Source organism: Lycium barbarum, chromosome 9 (genome assembly GCF_019175385.1).
Source record: "Lycium barbarum isolate Lr01 chromosome 9, ASM1917538v2, whole genome shotgun sequence".
In the NCBI taxonomy this organism is placed as follows: Eukaryota; Viridiplantae; Streptophyta; class Magnoliopsida; order Solanales; family Solanaceae; genus Lycium; species Lycium barbarum.
Genome location: NC_083345.1, coordinates 13341112 through 13363058, shown reverse-complemented (window position 1 = coordinate 13363058; position 21947 = coordinate 13341112). Strand labels below are relative to the sequence as shown.

Here is a 21947-nt window from a genome sequence, read left to right as displayed (position 1 = left end):
GCTTTTGCCCCAAAAAATTAAAATATAACGGCAGTTACGTTGCGCTACATGAAGAGTAAGATTGTGATGACTATTCTAATTGTCTTTTGTGGCTTTTTTGCCCAGGTAGATATCACAGTATGCTGTATAATTTTAAATATTCTTTTTTTCTTCATTTAGAAATTATATTTATTTAATTCAACTGCATTGGCTTGAAAGTGTAAAATTAAAGAATAAGGGGCCAATAAGAATCTCTAATTACTTAATGATGCAGCAACAAGCGGTGACAAGATGTTTATGAAGAAAAGAGATTTGAAGAAGCCTTTTACAAATTATAAAGTAAGCAACTTCCTCTCGGTTGTCAGTGTCTAACTGCCAATATTAGAAATTAAATGTTATCATCGCTGCTATTTCAAGTGCGATTGATGCTATTTGTTTGCCTATATCAACTTAAATGAGAACTTTTTTTTTTAATATTTATTTGTGCCACTAATTAGATTTTAGCTGGTTTTAGGCTGATAGTAAATCAACGACCAACTGAACTTGAGTCTCTTATTTATTGAAGAGAAGAATCAATATTAGCAGGTTAAGAAAATTTCTATGGGAAAAATCAATTTTAAATGCTAAAGATTGATTCTGAAAGTCTATTTGTGAGTTCATGAGGAATTCATTTGACATTTCATGCTTGAATATTAACATATTTCTGAGTAGAAATTACTCGAATAGTTAATATGGTCTCACTATATTAATAATTACTCCTTATATAAAATATAGATATCAGAGGAGAGATTGTGAGCCGTGGTGTTTTTCAATCGAACAAACAAGGTTGCAGATCAATGAAAATTAATATGCACCAAATTTAGATAAGTTGTTTTTTTTAAAAAAAAAAAACAAAATTTAATCCACCCACTTCAAATTTTATTCACTTTTCTATATTGACAACTTTTCAATGTAATCTTAATTTAAAAAAAAACATTATTTTAAGATCAACTTCAATTAAAAAAGATGCTTAGTAGGAAACTCAATCTATATATTAATTATTTTCTCAAAAGCTGTTATTACTTCGCTATAAAAATATGTTACTTCTCAAATTTATTTTTCACAAAATGTAGCAATTAGTTAGAATTGAAAAATAAAAGGATTACACATCATAAGAAAAAATAAATTATGATCTTTGAAGAGTGACAATGCCTCGAATTGAGCTCTGCACATCCAACCAAGTTTATATAGTAAATTTAGTATCATTAATTTCTATAATATTTAGATTTAACAAGTATAGTGGTGATTATTTATGAAACTGTAGGATCATTAGCTAATTCCTACTTATAAGTTTTCCATGTTGGATGAGTTATTACTGACGGCGGTATAAGAAGGGTTCTTTTATTTGGCTCTATTCATTATTCTAAAAGTATTGCTCAAAAAAAATATTATTTTTTGTTTCATTTTATTTGCTTTTATTTTCTTCCTGTAATACTGATTGTATAGTTATTACAAGTGCATGTATGTCTTTTCCATTATTATTACTTTATATAAGCTTTTCCTAAAATTGGTTTTATTTGTTTTGGTAATTTTTTGATGAAAAATATGTCTTGCGCATATGAATATTTTTTATTTTGCTTTCAATTCCCATTATTCTCTTAAAATAGTAAAAAAAAACAGAAATGCCAAATTAGAAATGTAAAGGACTTACGACTATTTATTCTGGAAAGTGCCATAAAATAAAATTTATTACTATTTGTTGGTTCATTATTGTAAGAGAATAAGTGAATAAACAAACATTGGAGAAATCATGCAAAAAAAATTTTGTAGCGGGTGGGGGATGAGTTATTGCTCATACTCCATTCAAAACATTTGCATTAGTACTTTTAACGGGTAATTTATTAGCATTTGAAATAAAAATCTATTTTAAATTATATTATAATAAAATAATTATATTATGAATAAGACCGCGTAAAGGAATCTTAATAATTAGAATCAAACTTAAGAATATTAAATATAAGGAAATCCAACACATTAAAATTTAAAATATAAATAATTTCTCATGTGGGTAACTCTAAATCATATCATTTATAAGTTCTTTGCTTTCTAAATCACACTTAAAAGTAAGTTACTTAACTAATAGTTATGTCAAATAAACTTTTTCTTCACGAGAACACGAGACGACAATTAGATTTTGTTAATTAATAGTATAATCTAATTTGTTCAAATAAGTAAAATTATAATTTAATATTTCAAAAATTTATTAATTTTATATGCCAATGATATATGATGATTCTTTTATATATCTAATCAATAAGGAGTAATTATTTTCTATGATTATTTTCATTAGATACCGACCGCGCATTGCACGGGTACTATCTTCTATATTTATATCTATATATATATATATATAATAGGAGAGGTACAAGCAACGTGGTTAAGCTAAGTGACAAGCTAATAACAAGCCACTTGGCAATTTTAAGACAAAGTTAATGAGAATTAGAACAAAGTTAATAAGAATTGTAATAGTACAAGTTTTGAATTGATAATTGAAATATAAAGATTCAAATTTTAATCTAAAGCTAAATATTTAAAAACAGATATTAACAATATTTATATTTATCTATTTTTTTTTAATTTGAACTGAAATATCATTTTTTTAAAGATAAAGTTTTTGAATTGAAAGATAATGTTTTTCAAACTTAGATTTATATATATAAATAAATCTAAGTTAATCACGTAAAAATTCTCAATGTAGCTATCTAGTGTACATACGTGTAGAAGGAAAACTTGGAAAGTCTTTGGACTGATTAGAGGAATAACTTTGCCACCACATTTACGATTGCAGGATTTGGTGTATTTTTTTGTCTTCTCAAATTTTGTCAAGTCTTTGGGGCTAAGAAAAATCAAGGTTCCACTTCTTTCATGTTGAGAAAATTCTTAGAAACTCTTCTAAGAATTATTGTCCAGATATCGCATTTGCTTTAGTGATTTTATCATGAGTCCGTGTAGATTTTATTTATTCATGAAGTCACATCCTAATTGTACATTTTGGCACGAACCCTACGCACAATTCCAGAGTTTTTTATGTAGTTCAACTTACTTTATATATTTCTAATAAATCAAGCTTTATGACAACAATAGGCAGCAAATGTCACTTCAGTGCTTACAATTAAACTATTAGGAACAATCTTATAAGCAAGAAAAGCTATATATATATATATATATAATAGAAGAAGTGCAAGCAACGTGATTAAGCCAAGTGACAAGTTAATAACAAGCCACTTGGAAATTTTAAGGCAAAGTTAATAAGAATTAGGACAAAATAAATTTAAAAGCTATTTTTTAAAAATTGAAAGATAAAGTTATTAAATTTGATTTGAAAGATAAGCACTAACAACATTAAATTCAAAATTACACACAGTTCAAATTCAAAAGTTATAAATAACTTAACAAGTAAAAAGATTAACAAAAAGTGTGATATACACTGCACATTCATGAAATAGCACAGCCATTGATGAAACATGCACAATATTTTTCTTTATAAAGATCAAACCGCGTGTGGTGTGGATGAAGTGATAAAAACATTTTGAATCTTATTTGAGGAAATATTGAATTGATAAATGAAAGGTAAAGTTTAAAATTTGAATTGGAAAAACTAACGAAATTTCCAATTGGAAAAAAGCCAACGTTAGTTGTTAATTTACTAAAGATAACATTATCTTGAAATCTACTTTATTTGCTATTCTGTTTTGACTTTATTTTATAAAAATAAAAAATAAAAAAATGTGTTGATCCATATCCAACTTGAAAAATTGAGCTTTTTAAATTTTAAATACACGAGAGGTATATGGCTGATAAGCTTTTATAATATCTCAAGAATCCATTAATTAATAAATCTTGCATATTATTCAATAATTAAAAATCATACGTACTAATATGCCTTTTGGGACTTTTTTTTTTTTTAAAAAAATAAATTAGTCTAGACTCTATATCCACATCCTACCCAATTGGGGTCTTCGAATTTGAACTGATTACAACTTCTCATTATGATTTTAGTGTTTTATCATTATCATAATAAATGCATCGATTTTAAATTTGAATTGATCCATATCAAACCTAACCAATCAAGATTTAAGAGGACACTAAGCTTCATAAGTATAAAAGAGGACAGTGAGCTTGAAAATTAAGCCAGGAGCAACGTCATCTATCCTCATTTCCATTTTTACGTTTACATAAAAGAATTTATCAATATCTGTTCACATTGCATTTTATATAATTTCGAAATTCATACTATTTGTGCTTTCTCTACTAAAAATTGGAAGCATTCCAAGGGAATCAATTTGAAGTATGCATTTTGGGTGTGTTCGGTATGGAGGAAAATGTTTTCCTAGAAAATAAGTGAATTGAAAAATGCATACTTCAAATTGATTTCCACTTATTTTCTCATGTTCGTTTGGGTAGTGGAAAATAAGTAAATTTCTTACTTATTTTCTCATGTTCGTTTGGTTGATAGAAAACGTTTTCCGGAAAATACTCATCCAAGTCTCACCAACTCCAACCCAACCCCAACCCACTCCCACCCACCCACCCCCCACCCCCTAAAAAAAAAATTCTTTTGAATTTTTGTTTTTTGTTTTTTGCACCCCCACCCCAACCCTCACCAACTCTAACCCAACCCATACCCCCACCCCACCCACACCCCACACCCCTACGCCCCCACCCCCCACCCCACCCCCTTCCATTTTTTATTTTTTGCACCCTCACCCCCAACCACTCCCTTAACCCATACACCACCCCTCCCCCGCACCCTACCCCCCACCCCCTCCCACAACATTTTTTTTTGAAGTTTTTAATTTTTTTTCTAAATTTTCTACACGACCACATCCCCCATCGCCCCCTCCCCCGTTGCGTGAAACCCATACCACACCAACGCCCCCCCCCCCCCAACCCCAATCCAACATTTTTTTTTGAAGTTTTTTATTGTCTTTTGCGGGTTTCTACACCCCCAGCACCCCCTACCCAAAAAAAAATCTTTTCACCACACACCCCCCACCCAAAATACCCCATCACCCCTTCCAAAAGTTTTAATTTTTAACCAAGCAAACATTCAATTTTTATAATTGTCAACTTTTTTTCAATTTTTTTGGAGTGGGGGGGGGGGGGGGGGGGTGCAAAAAACCAAAACAAATGTCAAAACTTATTTTTCAAAAAAAAAAATGTCAAAAACTTTTTTTTCAAAAATATTAATTTTTTTTTGGGGGGGGGGTGACAGGGGTATGGGTGAGAGCGTGGGGGAGGGGTAGGGTGGGGGTGGAAAAAAAAACTTTTTTTTCAAAAAAAATAATCTTTTTGCTGGGGGGTAGGGGTGCGGGGGTGGGGGGAGAGCTAGGGTGCGGGGTGCAAAAAAAAAGTCAATTTTTTTTGCTGGGGGGTGGGTAGGGAGGTGAGGGGGTAAGGGTGCGGGGTGGGGTGGGGTGCAAAAAAAGTCAAAACTTTTTTTTTTTAAAAAAATAATTTTTTTGCCGGGGACTGGGGGATAGGGGTGCAGGGGTGGGGTGGGGTACAAAAAAAAAGTCAACTTTTTTTTCAAAAAAATGATTTTTTTGCGGGGTTGGGGGTTGGGGTAGGGTACGGGTTTTGCGTGGGGAGGGGGGGTACAAAAAACCAAAAATAATGTCAAAATTTTTTTTCCAAAAAAAAAAAATTATTTTTGGCCGCGGGGGGGGGGGGGGGGGAGGGGCGGGGGGTTGGGGTGGGGTGGGATGGTGGGGTGTGTCGGGGGTGGGGTGGGAGTGGTTAGGATTGGGTTGGGTGGTGGTAGGGTGGTTGGTAGAGTGAACTTGTGAACTTGTTTTCCCTACTTTTATTAGGGAAGTCATTTTCCCCAATTTTAAGGAAAATATTTTTCAAATTTTTTGACTAAACGAACATGAGAAAATTGAAAAATATTTTCCTCCATACCGAACACACCCTTTACTCTCTCAAGGATTCTTCATTGAATTTGCTTTGGTTGGAGGAAAAGATTTGAAACTGTGGAAAGAATGGGAAAAATATTACACATTAGATCAATTACTTACAATTTTTTCTTTGGCTTTTTCTTAAATCGAGGGGTCATAAATCGTCATCTCTATTTCCATGCTTACGTAAGAATTCATTTCCATGCTAACGTAAGAATTCTTTTGTATATGTTCATATTGTATTTTTATATAACTTTGACTTCTTACTATTTTTTATTTCTCTACTGAAAATTAGAAGCACCCCAAAATTTGCTTAAACGCTTTGTGAGCTATAAAGTTAGATGTTTTTTTTTTCTCACCTTTATTTTTATTTGCTTATTATTTATTTATAATTATTTTTTTAAGCCTCCATTACACTCATATATTCATTGCATATTTATTTTATTAACCATTTTTTTTTAAACTTTTGCTCTTCTTCTTTTCAGATCTCCAATGAGTTGTTGGGTAAATATAATTCATAAGACATTCTCAATACACTAATTAATTACCAAGGTTGGTCTTTGGAGTTCAAGCATTAGCCTTGAATCATCTTTACTATTCTTCGTAAAGTCATATTTAAATCACTTTCTTAAGTAGTAGGAGACAATGAAGAATAGTTTGAAAAGAAGTTAATTCGACGTCTTCGACAAAGAAGGAATATGTACTTTCACTAAAATATACGCGCAAAGAATGTGAGAACACTTATTGAGTAGTGAATATTATAAAAATGAAAAAAATATGTGTAATATATAATGGAAGAAATTATGGCACTGACTAAAAATTTCAATAATTTAATAGTAAATACATGATAAGATTCATTGTACTTTTCCACAGCGGGTTTATTGATTTGGTTTTCACATTGATGATCCTTCTTCGATTTCTCGATTATTTTTCTCAAACGAAAGGGATAATCATTATTTGAAATTTCCAAGAAAAAGAAAGAATCTGAGTGATGATGGAAAATTATGTGTTTTTTATGAATACATATGATAACGAATTTCCGCATAGTTTATGCTTACAAATGCATAAATGTTATTGTCAAAATTAATTTGTATATCTTATTTAAGTAATTCATGCTTATTTTTTATTTAACACTTGAAAAATATAAGTTCAAGTTTTTCTAATTAACAAGCAACTGAAACCTATATGTTCTTGAGTGCACATGAACACATATGAATAATTTTTTGATTTTCATTTATTTGGGAAGTGACATAAAATATAATATTTGTTGGTTCATTATTATAAGAATAAGTTAAATAGTAAATGTTGGGAGATCAGGTAAAATGTGGGAGGTTTTTTTTTTTTTTTTTGGGGGGGGGGGGGGGGGAGCGGGAATGAGTTATTGCTCATATTCTACTCAAATTGTTTGCTCTAATACTTTTAGCAAATAAACTCTCAGAGTATTAAATTTATTAGCATAAAAAATATTTTAGATTATATTATAATAGATAAATTATATTATGAATAAGACCGTGTAATGGAAGCCTTAATAAATAGAACCAAATTTAAAAACATTGAATATAAAGAAATTCAAGTACCACATTAAAAATTTAAGAATTAAATTAATTTCTTATGTGGGTAACTCTAAAATATAGCATTTACAATTTCTTTTGCTTTCCAAATCATATTAGACGTAAGTTACTTAACTAATAATTGTGTCAAGCAAACCTTTTATTTTATAATGATATGATCTTTTTTATATGTTATAGATCAACAATCAATCAGGATTGTATAATGAATAGGGTTAATCATCACAAGATTTAAATTAATATAATCTAATGTGTTCAAATAAGAAAAATTATAATTAAAATTGCACATATTATTAATTTATATATGTCAAATGATATTTTTTTTATTATATCAAGCGAATAAGGTAATAATTTTTGATGATTAGTTTCATTTGAGCCTTAAGGTAAAAAAGCAAAATATATGACTGGCAATTGAGCTGCGCTTTTTGTCTCTCTCTCTCTCTCATACACGCACAGACAGAGTCACTGTTCCATATTCACTTTCTCATACCCTTCGATCTATAAAGCATCAAAGCAAATACTCTCACCACTACTACATTCCTATTAACAACTACTCCATACAATCCTTCTCTCATTTTCCCACTCTTTAATTTATAAAAAAAAAATGGACCAAGTACAGCCAATGTACAGGCAACCACCACCAGAAACACCAAAAGAACCCATGGAATTTCTGTCACGTTCTTGGAGTGTCTCTGCTTTTGAAGTTTCTAAAGCTTTAACTCCTCCAAAATCACTTAATATTACTAGTGCTGGCCCTTCTTCTTCTTCTTCTTGTTATAATATTGGGAGTGGTAGTGGAACTATACCTGAAGAAGATATTGCTGGAGTCTTTGATGAATCTAATGCTTTTACGGGCAACCCTTTTTCTTTTGCTTCTTCTGAAACTTCTCAACTTATTATGGAACGTATTATGTCTGTCTCTGTAAGTACCCCCTTTTTACCCCCTCTGTTTTTTACAATGAATGAAGTAGCCTCTCGTGTTTTTTAATTACAAAGTCAAGAATTGATTTGATGTTTAAATAAAATAAATTTTATCGTTAAATAACTCTTTTTTGGACGTATTTGATTAAAGGTAACTGAGCAAAAACGTTTACTATTACTTTTTAGAAGTGGGTAGTTTTTTTTTTTTTTTTTTAAAAGAGGTGTGATAAAGTTAAAAACATCACTTACTGTGAAATGGACTATTATCTTTGACTTCTGAACAGTTTTAGTTGCATCTTGAAAAATAACAATCAATTTTAGCGTTATCTTAGTGGTTAGTAACACTTGGTTTTTGTCTACATGTCCTTTTTTTTTTTTGAATTTTTGTTCAGATTGTTGGAGTTTTATGGTGGGTTTTACTTTTTAATTTTTGTTGGGTTGCTAGTGAATTTTTTGTTTTTGTATTTTATGGGAAAACCAAGAGTTTCTTGATAGGAGTAGTAGAAGTGCTTAGTTTCGGGGACATTTATGGTGACACAACTGTTGCTTTATGATTTCTTGAAAACATAAAAAACAAGTGTAGTGGCATTGAATTTCTTTTGCTTTTACAGAGTACTGTTTTTACTCTCTCTGGGCTTTGCTTTCATTATTTTAATCCACCAACAATCATTCTCTTCATTTCCTCTGTCAAAATAAAAAATATATTATTTCTTCTCTTTCTTCCTTGGTTCGATAATCCAAATCTTCAATGATCCTATTTTTTCTTTTTTTAATCTAGTTATTTAATTACTTGTACTAATAATATTGTGGTGTACAGCAGGATGTTTCACCACGCACATCTGGACGGCTGTCTCATAGTAGTGGACCTTTAAATGGTGGTTCTCTTACGGACAGTCCTCCAGTTTCCCCTTCAGAAATGGATGATAATAAGGTTTGTGTCTCATTTTTTTTTCTCTACAAATGTTGTTTATAACATGTGTACATAACATACGACCTAGATATTTTTTTTTTTTTTTTTTGGTTTTGTGGATGTTTGGGATTTTTCCTTCTCTACTAATGTTGTTTATAACATGTGTACATGACATATGGCCTAGTTTTTTTTGGGTGTTTGGGATTTTTCTTCTTTATTTATTTTTCTGATACAAAGCACGAGTTCTGAAATAACAGAAGTGAAGCTCAGACTTGTAGAGACAATATATCAGCTTTCTCTTTAAACAATACTTGCCCCTCTGTACCTCGTGCCTAAGGTAGTGAAAGAAAAAAAGAGTACCACGTTGATGCTTTTCTTTGCTTTGTGTACAAATCAAAAGTCTTCAATCACTTGTTTAGTCGTCTTTCTTTTCTTTTAAAAAAGATTTCCCTTTTCTATTTAGGTTATCATTAATTCAAGAATTTATTTTTTGACTTTTTATGATAGTATTTGTTTAATTGATCTGTGGAAGAAGTAAATTTTTTAAATGGGATGAAAAATTCTCTGTACATGATGGGTTTTCAGATGTTAGTTAATAAGTAGTGGGCAAAAGGGCAGTGTATTTACTCTCTGATCTTCTGTGTTTAGTACAGAAAGATATTGGTATGGTACCACTACAGTTATCGTGTTAGTACTGGATGTTTAAATTACCAAATTGTCCTTGGCTTGTATGACAAGAGTGGGTAAAATCAAGATTTTATTCTTTTTTTTTTTTTTTTTGGAAACTACAAAAAGAATCCAGATTTCATTCATGTTGGGGGTTGTGGCGGGGGCGGGGTGTTGGTCTGGGGACAGTTGTTTTAGAACCAAGAAAAAATGGTCCAATTTTATTGTGGTGGTATCAATCAATTTTGAAATTTAATGCAGTCACGAGGTGGTTTGGCTCAACAATTTTTGCTATTAGGTAATAGGTACCCTTCAGAATGTTGGTAATTTTTATTGGCATCATCTTTTGCTGAAATAGTTTTGGTGACAACATTTTGATTTGTTATGGAGACTCTGTCTAACTGAAAGTAGTACTGTTGTTTCAATTGATGCTGACACATAAGTTTGTTATCTTCAGAACTGTCGTCTGAACAACGTGCCAGTCAATAACCAGTACAGGAGCAATGCTACTGCTACCAGCTCGGCTGTCACTGGCGGCGGAGGTGCAGGTGGTGGCGGGAAGACGGTTGGTAGGTGGTTGAAAGATAGAAAAGAGAAGAAGAAAGAGGAGATGAGGGCACATAACGCACAACTCCATGCTGCTGTGTCTGTCGCAGGAGTTGCTGCTGCTGTTGCAGCGATTGCTGCAGCAACTGCAGCCTCGTCCGGTAACGGAAAGGACAAAACTGATATGGCTGTGGCTTCTGCTGCCACCTTGGTAGCAGCACAGTGTGTTGAAGCTGCTGAGGCTATGGGAGCTGAGCGCGAACACCTTGCATCAGTCGTTAGTTCTGCTGTGAACGTTCGTTCAGCAGGGGATATTATGACATTAACTGCCGCTGCAGCTACTGGTACACTTCTAAATTCCTCAATTATGTCAAATTTTTGTTCCGTAGGAGTGTAATTGGAATGATACATAGAAGTTAACAGTTTTTTATTGTTAGGGGTCGTTTGGCATAGGGTGTATTGGGTAGAATAGTGCTGGTATAAAATTTTGGTTCATTGTTTGGTTACAAATTTATGTCTAGTACACCTAATACAAGTATTACTTATCAACTCTTATTCAGTACTATTCTTATACATACTAAAACAAGCCATTAACAATATCAGTACTATTATGAAACACTCTGATCAGAAATAATGCCAGCTAATCCCAGTGTAACTTGTATTCAAACCAAACAACCCCTAGTATAGATAGTATTTGGTTTGGTGTTAGGTGGTAGATTTGAGTTTTGCTATATTGGTTTTCTTTAATTTATGAGTATCGTTTGTAGCTCTACGTGGTGCGGCTACATTAAAGGCTAGAACATTGAAGGAAGTATGGAACATAGCAGCTGTAATTCCTGTAGATAAAGGGATAGGAAGTGGCAATGGTGGTGGTAGCAATGGTAGTTCAAGTGGAGAGCTAATCCCCGAAGAGAATTTTCTTGGAATTTGCAGCAGGGAATTGCTTGCTAGAGGTGGTGAGCTACTAAAGCGTACTCGTCAAGGTACAAATTCAATCTTTTAGATCGGTATATTAAGATCTTTAATATCCAAAATTATCATTTTAAGCCATGAATTATTCATAATACTTGTTTTCATGAAATTGAGAAAGTTTTTTTTTTTCCCCTTTTAAACCATTGTTAACAGTTCTTGCTGTAATGCTTATTTTATTGCAGGAGAGCTTCACTGGAAGATAGTGTCTGTATATATAAATAGGCTGGGTCAGGTAGGCTTGCCTTTTCAATTATTGCATACTCAATAGTTCTAAGTTGAAATATTTTTCTTTTGACTAAGATTCCATGATCAGAGAGTCTTCTTTGAGAATTTGATTTTCAGTGATATTGTAGAAACTTCTTGCTGAAAATTGAATAATGGAAAGTTAAAGTTATCGCATAATAGACACAAAAGTATCTACTTTCTTACTGCGGATTATTAACTTGGAGGTTTCTTTTTTGTAGGTGATACTGAAAATGAAGAGTAGGCACGTTGCTGGGACCATTACAAAAAAGAAAAAGAGTAAGTTTATGCTTTGCTTTTTGTCTCGTTTCCTCTCACTCATGATGTAAACACAATTGGATTGTGGGTCTTTCCTTCTATTTTTGGGGATTTGAGAAAGCAAGAAATTCGCAACTTTGATCGGGAAAAGAGATAGATAAAGTTATCATCTTTAGTAGTGTAGTGTTCTTTAGCTTTCTCTTTTTGATTCTTTTTTTGTTTTTTGCAGATATAGTGCTGGAAGTGTTGAAGGATATTCCGGCTTGGCCGGGGCGCCACTTGCTCCCGGACAGTGACAACTTTCGATACTTCGCGTTGAAGACTGTTTTACGAGGGGTCGTTGAATTCGAGTGTCGAGACCAGAGGGAGTATGATCTATGGACTCAGGGTGTTTCAAGGCTGCTAAGTATTGCTGCAGAAAGAAATAGCAGACATATATTTTGAATTTCTTTTAAGGGGGTGGTAGAAACTTGCATAATTAGTAGTTTGATTTAGTAGGGGGTTATGTTTTTGTCCCTTTTGATGGATTTTTAGACTAACCAAATGCTATGATATTGGGTGGGGTGTACTTGTGCTTTTTATTTGTTGAACTGTTTCTATTGTAAAAATGAAATTAAAGTATAAGTTATCCAAATGGGGTCTTCTACTATTTACTTTGGAGAATGTCTTTTTGGGCTTTTGTTCTGGTCTTTGTTGTATCATTTGTTAAGGTTAAAGTAAAGTGAACCCAAGGAAAGGTAAGAACCACGTGATCCGTGTCCTTTAATTCTTTTATTTTGTGGGATAAAGGAAAGTAGTATCTTGGACTGAGGCAGTCAAAAAGAGAAGACAGGTCCAATTTTTTAGTATAATATGGTGGGTGATAAGGACTTGTCTTTGATTTATGGCCCTTAATCAAACATTTGGACTTGAGCTTTTATACCTTTGTTTGTTACTGAAGCTCACATGAAGGTTTCTTTTTAGATAGATACACTTTGATTTTGTCTTAATCTATCCTAATTTCTCTTGTTTCCACTTGGAGGCCCATCATTAGTTGGAATAATATCATATTCTCTTTTTCCAATTCTACCTCAACATTTAAATTAAAGAAAAAGGAAAGTACAATCAAATTAAGAATAAACAAATCACATATAGTAAGACGTAAGTAGTATAATTATACTAGTATAAAATGATAAGCAAGCCACTTGAAGACTCAAATGTAATATAAACCTCCAGGTCAATATATTTCTTCGCCCAATTGTACATTAAACGAACCATACATTTAGGGCAGTACTAAACATTCTCAAGACTAGGAAATCTTCCAGTTTGCTAATTAAAAAAAAAAATCATAGGCTCTATTCCACAAAATTATTAAGTACAAACATTTTTTCCAAGCAAATTGGAGTATCTATTTCTTTAATCACCAGTGAGGCCAAGAAGAGCTAAGAATAGGTTAACGATGTCTCCGAAAAGGCAGATTGCTGCGATGACATATTCATCGTATGTGAAGTTCCTGATTAAGTTATTTGTGTCGTATATGATATACGCTGAGAATAGGAGTGCTGCAAGACAACTATATACCACGCGTGCTTCTTTTCCTAGATGCAGAACAAACTGTTGCATTTTGAAAAACATATCTTTAGCAGAAAAAAAGTATATATTTTCGAATTCTAAGAAGTATATAGATATAAGTACACGCACAGACATATACATATATATATATATATATATATATATAAGGTGATATATACATACCTGCATTAGAAGAAACATAAAGAGGACTATAGAGGCACAAAATAAGAATGGGCCAAGAAAGGTGAAGTCTTTGCCTTTACTTGCAGCCCAAAATGTGTAGAGGGTAAGACTAACAGTTATAAGAACTGTTAGCCCAGCAGCCATCAAGATAGTTTCCCCTGTAAACAAACATTACATTAAAGTTAGAATTTCGATATACAATATTATCATCTTTCAGAGTAAATGATGGGGTTCATAATCGAACGTGTAAAAGGATTCAATGAATTTGAAAGATTTAACGAGGGACTGTATGAGGTGAAAATCTTAAACTCATTACTCATATTTAATTGTCAGTCTCACTATAGAAAACACGGAATTAGCTACGAAATTTGTGCGTAATCCCCAGCTAATTCGTCACTAAATAGCTCCTAGTTGATTGAATTTTCTTATAATCTGCCGCTTATCCGTAGCTAAAAAATTAATATGAATTGCTTATCTCCTTGTAAGATTTATATGAAATAATACGTGTACTTCTAATGTTTGTGAAAAAACAATCATCAGAGGTGTGGTGGGTGGTAATATCCCTCCGAACCTAATCAACGGTCATGTTATCAAGCATTCAGAATAGAGTCACCTTTGGCAGGAATTACTTTAACCCTTAAAATGAGACATCCCGGCCGAATCTGGATTAATGAGGCTCCAGAGCTCAATAACCAAGAAAATATTAAATGGAGATTATTGTGTAAATTTGTAATAAAATTTTCATATTGTGCATTTTGTGCGACAATCAATTAACAATACTGGTATCCAATATATAATTGAAAAAATTATTTAAGTAATATACACGAAATGTAATAAGATTTTTTAGACTATCAATATAATTTAATCTATTATAATTTATAGCAGGTTAAATTCAAAGGAAGTTCAATAAAAGTTACCGCTTTTAAATGCGCAGGCCACTCCAACAACACATGCCAGACACAAGGTGAACACGAACATAAGTACATAGTTCCATGGATGTTTTTTGCCGTATTTTGCCATCAAGAAGACAACTGCCAATTTTACACCAAATATAAAAAAAAATTAAAACGATTAGTACAACTTTTAAAATTGATCATGAAAATTATGAAGAATGATGGAGAAAGAGTGAGAAACATCTTAAATTGGGAACTAAAAGAGTTAAAATAAGTTTTCCACAAACTTAGAATTTCATTTGTCTCAATTTGTTTAGCACGTCTTTCAATTGACGTGTTTTCCCTTTCTTTTTAGTTTGTCTAAAAAAACGAATGTTATTTTGATATTTAAAAATTCTTTAAATGCAATATTTCACATGACATATTTCAGATTATAAGTCTCAAATGACATGTTGGTACATTTAGCACACACATTTAGTTTAAGATCAGAAGATCCAAAAATCTTTCGAATTTTCCTAGCCTCTGTGCACAGTCAAACTAATAGAATACATAAAATGAAATAGAGAGTATTATTTACCAGAACATAATAATTTTTTTTCTTTCTAAATATGCACAAAATATACCAAAAGGTACCCTTATAATAAGGTTTATCACCAATCATGTAAATTCCCGCAAAAATATCTCATTAAAGGTAAAAATAAGGGTGCCACTTTCTCTTTTAAACGAATAAAAAAAGAAAAGAATCTCAAATAATTTTTGATGAAAGGAATATATTTATAATCTTTTAATAAGACCCCCAAAATTAAGTTACTCAGAGTAATAAAGAATAGCAATAACAACAATAACATACTCAGTGAAATCTCACAACGGGAATACGCATACTAGAGAAATTGTTGCTGGTAGATTCGGAGTAATAAAATAATAATAATATAATAATAATAATAATAATAATAATAAGGGAAGTATATAAGAAGAAGTGTCGTACGTATAAAAGCGATGACAAGAAGGACAATAATGGTGACTTTGCCCATAATGGTTCGCATGTAAACTTTGACTGCCGGAGTGAAGAACATGGCGGTGGCGATCACGGCGGTGACGAAAAGCTGCACACATATAATGGAGTAAACTTTTCTGATAAATGCCCATCTCATCTGAGGATCTTCCATTTGCCCTGGATATATTTGGCCACCACCAACGCCACCGCCTTTTTGGCCGGACTCAATGTCCATGCCACCTTGCTTGAACATCTTCTCACGTGTTCCTGAAAGATCTGATAAAAATAGAATCTTGAATTAATTACAAGCGGAAAACTGGATCTTGAATTACATTAGACAAAAGAGAAAAAAAGGTCGAATTTGCCATTGAAAGTTGCAAGTGGTCTAAATTTGTCCTTTAGTTGCTGTCGTTTGGACATATGGACAGAATGGAGCCATTTTGATAACGGCAGGAGCAAGAACAAGATACTTATTAAGGAAGAATAAAATTGTTCCGTTTTGCAAGGAGAACAAAACACTTTGCTGTTGAACAAGGTAAATAAAATTACAGGCGGAAAACCGATTCTTGAATTATTAAGATAAATAAAAAAGGGTAGAATGTGGCCTTGAACTTGTAAATGGTTTAAATTTTCCTTTTAGCAGCTGTTGTTAGCCCATAAGGGTAAAATGAACATTTTTTAGCTAAACGTAAAATTGTTTCATTTTGTATATTCCAGAGGTGTTTTTAATCATTTACCCTATATTATGAGCTGCATGCACTTACGTTTTAAAATGATAAATATGCCTCTAGGACTAGTGGAGAAAATGTACTTTATCAGATATCAAATCAACCCCGGATGGGGATGAAATGATATGGGGGTATTGGTCACGCAAATAACAAATGTTTTTGAATGTGATGAAGAAAGAGTTTGGCTTAGATCAAATATGGAGGAAGAAGAATATGAAAGAGTTGGTGACATTTTTTTTTTTTTTTTTGGTTTGTGTGTGGAATTGTTATTGGAGTGGAAATGAGAGGTTGGGAATTAATTTTGCAAGCATGATGATTCTGCGGTTGCCGGTAACGCGAAAGATAGTACGTTCAAATTTTCAACTTTTGTGTACTAAAAACATCGAGTGGTAATTATAGTTTATTATCTAATACTCTATAAATAAATAAAAAATCAGCATGGTTTCTAATTATGTTAGACATACATCACAATATATGGGAAAGTAAGTGAAGTTGATTCATCAACTATATATGCTTTAGAACCTTGATAAAAATCATACTCTACTAAACCTTTTAATTGAGTCTTGTCGCATTTTCTACGATAGAAAGCTTTTGCTTAATTCTTAGATAATTTTAATTAATACAATTGATAACATTTTATCTAGTCTTTATCTTAAAGAAACATTTGTTAAGCAGCTTCACTATTCGCACTACTTATAATCGTAAACATTTTTGTAAACGGAATTTAGTTTAGTGATTAAACAAAGTTTTTGCAATTTACTACTTGATTATTTTTTTCTGTGGGAACGAAATACTTCATTAGGACAAAGGCAGTGGTCTTTAATTTTTGGCCCTCAAATTGTTGGTCTTTAATTTTCGTCCTTCGCTTAAGAAAGTGATGAAAAATACCATGAGGTTCTGGGTTCGAACCCCTCTCAGTTAAAAATTAAAAAAGAATCGCAAGATGGAGTTTGTCTTATGGTTGAAGGTAAACTCTGCATTGCTATTTTTTTTTAAATTTTTTTGACTGAGCGAGAGCTCGAACCTGGAATCCAAAGGTTTTTAGGCGAAGGAAAAAAATTAAAGAATAGCAATTTGAGGGGCAAAAATTAAAGACCACTCCCGAATAAGGACAATCGTGCAAATTTTTTATGGTACGATGCCATGGATAGGGTCATTTGCACGATTGTCCTTTAAAGGCACTGGTCTTTAATTTTTGTCCCTCAAATTGGTGATCTTTGATTATTTCCCTTCGGTTAATACCTCGAAGTCCTGGGTTCGAACCCAAACTTAGTTAAAAAAAAAAAAAGAGTCGCAAGGCAGAGGTTGTAGCAAAATTAGCTCTATTCGGAGAAAAGTTAGGCCTTAAGGCAAACTTTTACCTAATATTAAGCCTTAAGGCAAACCTCTGCCTTAAGACCTAACTTTTGCCCAAAATGAGGTCTATTGGGGCAAAAGTTAGGCTTTAAGGCAGAGGTTTGCAAAATTACAGCTAAATTTTTTTTTTTTTTTTGCTTGTTTCAACTTATGCCTTAAGGTAGAGTTTGAAACCCAACTTATGACTTGCGAATCCAATTTCGACCTTACAATTTTTTTTTAATTTTTAACTGAGCGGAAATTCATATCCGAAATCAATGATTATTTAGCGAAGAACAAAAATTAAAGACCACCGATTTGAGTGGCAAAAATTATAGACCAGTGCCTTTGAAGGAATTTCGCACAAAAAAGTGCCATGCATAAGGCCCATTAGGTCTAAACGAATTGAATTGAAGCCCACTTAAGCCAGAAGGGCCTACAACTTGGTCATATGTTGATGGTTTCGCAGTCATTGAGCAAGCATCAAGTAACGCGTATAAGATGTTGAGATATAAAATGACTTTCGTTAAAGGATGTTAGATTACTCTCCTCATTGGTTAGAGTTTTGTGTTAGAATTTAGATTGCTTACAAGAATTTTTCACTAAGGTTTGGGTGGTAATTTCTCCCGAGCCATGTCTTAAGAATGAGTTTTTTCTTCTTCAATAAGTTTCAACTTAAATGCATTGAGTATAAAACATATCTTACTTTTTTGATGTGAACTTATGTTAATTATTATTCTAAAGAAATAATCATTCAAAGGGAGAATGCTTCGCAAGCGGGCTGAAAGAGCTTACCAAGCCGCCCACATCGTGGTTCGTAGCCACGCGCTCTAATCCTTTGAGCTACAAGCTCCACCCTGCCCAATCAATGAACGGTTATGTCTATTCCAAGAACATAGTGCCCTGCGCGCGCATGTAAAGTTCACGAATAGCCATTTGTTCAATTTGTGTAATTGAAATTTCATGATAGTGACTATTTCACAAGACAAAGTCAGGAAGTGACCGGCGAGCCAAAAGTCAAAAGTCTTAACTTGCTCTGATGGCTGGCGAAGTCACAGCTCAAAAAACGGTTTGGAACACAGTAAGGTGGACAAAACAAGGGCAACAAGGGTCAGCTTTAGCCCCAAGCTAAGAAAAAATCACGACAAAATTAGATTATACATTACAGGAGAAAAAGAGAAAAACAAAAATAAGCTCAGACATAGTGATCATAACTTGCTCTTCTTCCTCTACTACTACCATTACTACATCCACAACTATTTTTGACATTGGAAACTATTCAACAAAGCTGTTGAATGTTGAGCCACGATCATGCACAAATTCTTCTCCTCCTCTTCCTCTTAAGCCACTCTTAATTGCTACCCTATCAGAAGCAGGAAATTTTCCAGTAGTGTTATTCCTTCATGGATATCTTCTTTACACAGTTCCTTCTACTCTCAACTTATCCAACATATCTATTCTCATGGCTTCATCGTTGCGGCTCCTCAGGTTAGTTATTGTTTCTCCTTTTTAAGTTGTCATTCCCTTGATGTTCTTCAACACCTTGTTCGGATGGCTATTATCTATTGTATCGTATTGTGTTGTTAGTTTAAATACAACATTTGTTTTTATTTTACTTATTTTTTTTTGTATCATATCGTTAAATCCATCGTCACGTAACAACGAAAAATCTTATTTTATGTAACAACCGATTTGATATGACAGTGTGGTTACGTTTTTTTTCCTCCTAATTTTGTCTTTCCTTATTATCTAATAATCCTATTTTATTCTTTATCATACTTTTTAATAATAGTTCTACTCCATACACTGCTTTTCTTGTAGGTTTATCCTTCAAATTGTTGATGTGTGACATTATGCAATGATGGAAACGATACAATATATCCAAACAATAGATTTATCAAGACAATAAAGTACAATACAATATAATATGATACATTATGAAACTATATATAACTATCATCCAAACAAGGTGCACGAATTAGAATCCTGAGTAACTTGGGATATTCTTTTTCTTATTATTTTGGATAAACATGAAGTCTGAGTCAGCTTATGCTCACCTGAGACTAATTTCATTGGGTACCTCCTACTGCCCACCAGCACTAGTACAAGGTAACTCTGTCCACCAAGCCTTGACACTACTAGAAATAAATGTTCTTCTCACCGACATTCCGTGGAAAATTTGTGCTATAAACCATGATTTTCCACCTCATTCTCATCGAATCAGTTAACTGGAAACATGTTCCATTGAATCACTGGAAATTTCCTAATTTTTCTGTATGAAAATACTACTGTTTAGGTTTTTCCCACCGACATTCAATGGAAAATAACCACTGAACATTTTTTAGTGGAAAATCAGGGGGAAAATAGAGGGATTTTAGTAGTGTGGACAGATGGAAAGAAATTAAATCACCTAATGTTTTGCCTCCACAGAATTTGAATATGAGTTCTTTCTCAACCACGCCATTGACCACTAGATCATACTCTTATTATATGAGATATTCCTTTCACTAATTTCCTGATCATTTGATGCACGTCTTTCAGAAATCATTATTTGACAAATCATATGATACATCTGCAATCAGCTCTGTAAAAACATTATAATGGTTCCCCTTTTGTCATGTTTAGTTGTTGATTGACACCTAGTATTTTGTTGATCCTTTTGCCATCATTAGTTGTTGATATCTACCTATTTTGGTGCCCCTTTTGCCATGATCATTTTTGCAATTATGTAACGTAATATGAAAACTAGTTTAATGTGGAAGGATGATGAGCTGCTGGAAATAATGATAGATAATAATCTAAAACTGTTTTAGCTACATGTGTCTTACCCATTTCATTAGAGTCAAAACTCAAATATGAAAATCACATCCAAATTTCTCTCAACTAATTAGCAGTTTCAAGGGATTTTCTTCAAAAGGTTGATTATTATGAAACTTTGTTTTTATAACCGAGGAATCCAGTGGACTAGTGACGTATGGTTTGAAACTCGGTGGATAAAGAACCCGCCCTCTACCTTTCTCCATTCAAAGACTAAGATTTTGTTCGTGGCAAGATTAGAGCTTGTAACGGGCACCTAAACCACACATCACGTATTTGCTCTTACCACTAGACCAAAGCTTGGGGGCTACTACAAAGCTTAATTTTGGACGTGGAAATAGTTATCAGAAACTTTATCAACTACTACTACATATAAAACATTTGTTATCTTAGTAAGAACTAACATATGAATGTGATTCTTGGCTCTGACTTTGATGTTGCATTTGCATTTGCTTCTAGTTGTATCTGGTGGATGGAGCAGATACAACTAAAGAAATCAAATGCACAGCTGAAATCACAAACTGGTTACCTGAAGGATTACACCATTTTATTCCATCTCAAGTTGAGCCAAACTTGAAAAAGCTTGCACTAGCTGGCCATAGCCGTGGGGGGAAAGCTGCATTTGCATTAGCTCTTGGCAAAGTTGCTAATGTTTCTCCTAAACTGAAATTCTCAGCATTAATAGGCCTTGATCCTGTTGATGGTATGGAGAATAAAAACCAGACCCCACCACCTGTCTTTGCCTACATTACTCAGTCCTTCGATCTAGATATGGCGGTTTTGGTAATTGGCTCGGGTTTGGGAGTAGTAAAGAAGAATCTTCTGTTCCTGCTTTTGCCCCAAAGGGAGTAAATCATCGTAATATCTACAACGAATGTTGCAAGCCAGCATTTTACTTTGTAGTAAAGGATTATGGACATATTGATATGCCAGATGATGAAACGAAAGGGGTTCGAGGTCAGGCAATATATTGTTTGTGCAAGAATGGAAAATCTAGAGAGCATATGAAGAGGTTTGTTGGAGGAATTGTGGTTGCTTTTTTGGAATCTTATTTGGGAGGGAACTCAAGTGACTTAATGGCTATTAAAGATGGATATGTTACACTACCTGTAGAGCTCCAAGATGTTGATTTTCTTGTGTAAGTTACTGTGGTTTGGATTTTGAAGTTGGAAACCTATTTAGTGGTTTGTTAGAAGGAAATAAAATGGAGCCAATAAAGGGGGCAAAGGTGAATCTCCTAAAGATACAAATCTTGAGAAGTTCACTGTGGTCACACACCCCGTCTGAAATGATACTGCGTATATAGGTCAAATATGACTATATGCATGTATTAGTTCTTGATACTCTTAGGGAAATTCCCGCCTTCGCCACTGACCGTAGGACGAATTAAAATGTACAATGCAATGGAAGAGTAAGTTCATTACTGAGAGATGCTGTAGGACCA

General features: G+C 33.1%; 2 protein-coding genes and 1 pseudogene across 3 annotated transcripts; 2 read left to right on the top strand and 1 right to left on the bottom strand.

The window, feature by feature from the left end:
* The first annotated feature begins 7929 nt into the window (after nt 1–7929).
* LOC132610477 (VAN3-binding protein-like) lies at nt 7930–12655 on the top strand. Of its 2 annotated transcripts, none has more exons than XM_060324786.1 (7): nt 7930–8408; nt 9228–9338; nt 10441–10873; nt 11297–11512; nt 11684–11733; nt 11966–12023; nt 12232–12655. In XM_060324786.1, exons 1-7 carry the CDS (start codon nt 8091–8093, stop codon nt 12444–12446), a joined length of 1401 nt encoding a protein of 466 aa, XP_060180769.1. In that variant the 5' UTR covers nt 7930–8090; the 3' UTR covers nt 12447–12655. The 2 variants fall into 2 exon arrangements, with proteins under 2 accessions (XP_060180769.1, XP_060180768.1); XM_060324785.1 differs by having other exon boundaries at nt 7931–8408; nt 9225–9338.
* A 564-nt stretch (nt 12656–13219) lies between these two features.
* On the bottom strand, nt 13220–16863 carry LOC132610641 (protein LIFEGUARD 4-like). Its single transcript, XM_060324959.1, has 5 exons — nt 16388–16863; nt 15615–15899; nt 14654–14767; nt 13737–13894; nt 13220–13595 (listed from the first exon to the last, which is right to left on the bottom strand). The coding sequence occupies exons 2-5, from the start codon at nt 15874–15876 to the stop codon at nt 13398–13400; spliced, it is 732 nt and encodes a 243-aa protein (XP_060180942.1). The 5' UTR covers nt 15877–15899; nt 16388–16863; the 3' UTR covers nt 13220–13397.
* A 1862-nt stretch (nt 16864–18725) lies between these two features.
* Nucleotides 18726–21645, top strand: LOC132611663 (chlorophyllase-2-like; annotated as a pseudogene).
* The last annotated feature ends 302 nt before the right edge of the window (nt 21646–21947 follow it).

Coding starts and splice junctions, on each gene's coding strand:
- LOC132610477 (XM_060324785.1), top strand. CDS start 8,091: ATGGACCAAGTACAGCCAATGTACAGGCAACCACCACCAGAAACACCA. Junction 10,874..11,296: donor AACTGCCGCTGCAGCTACTG/GTACACTTCTAA, acceptor TATCGTTTGTAG/CTCTACGTGGTGCGGCTACA. Junction 11,513..11,683: donor ACTAAAGCGTACTCGTCAAG/GTACAAATTCAA, acceptor ATTTTATTGCAG/GAGAGCTTCACTGGAAGATA.
- LOC132610641 (XM_060324959.1), bottom strand. CDS start 15,876: ATGTTCAAGCAAGGTGGCATGGACATTGAGTCCGGCCAAAAAGGCGGT. Junction 13,895..14,653: donor GGCCTGCGCATTTAAAAGCG/GTAACTTTTATT, acceptor GTTTGTTTACAG/GGGAAACTATCTTGATGGCT. Junction 13,596..13,736: donor TTATGTTTCTTCTAATGCAG/GTATGTATATAT, acceptor AAAATGCAACAG/TTTGTTCTGCATCTAGGAAA.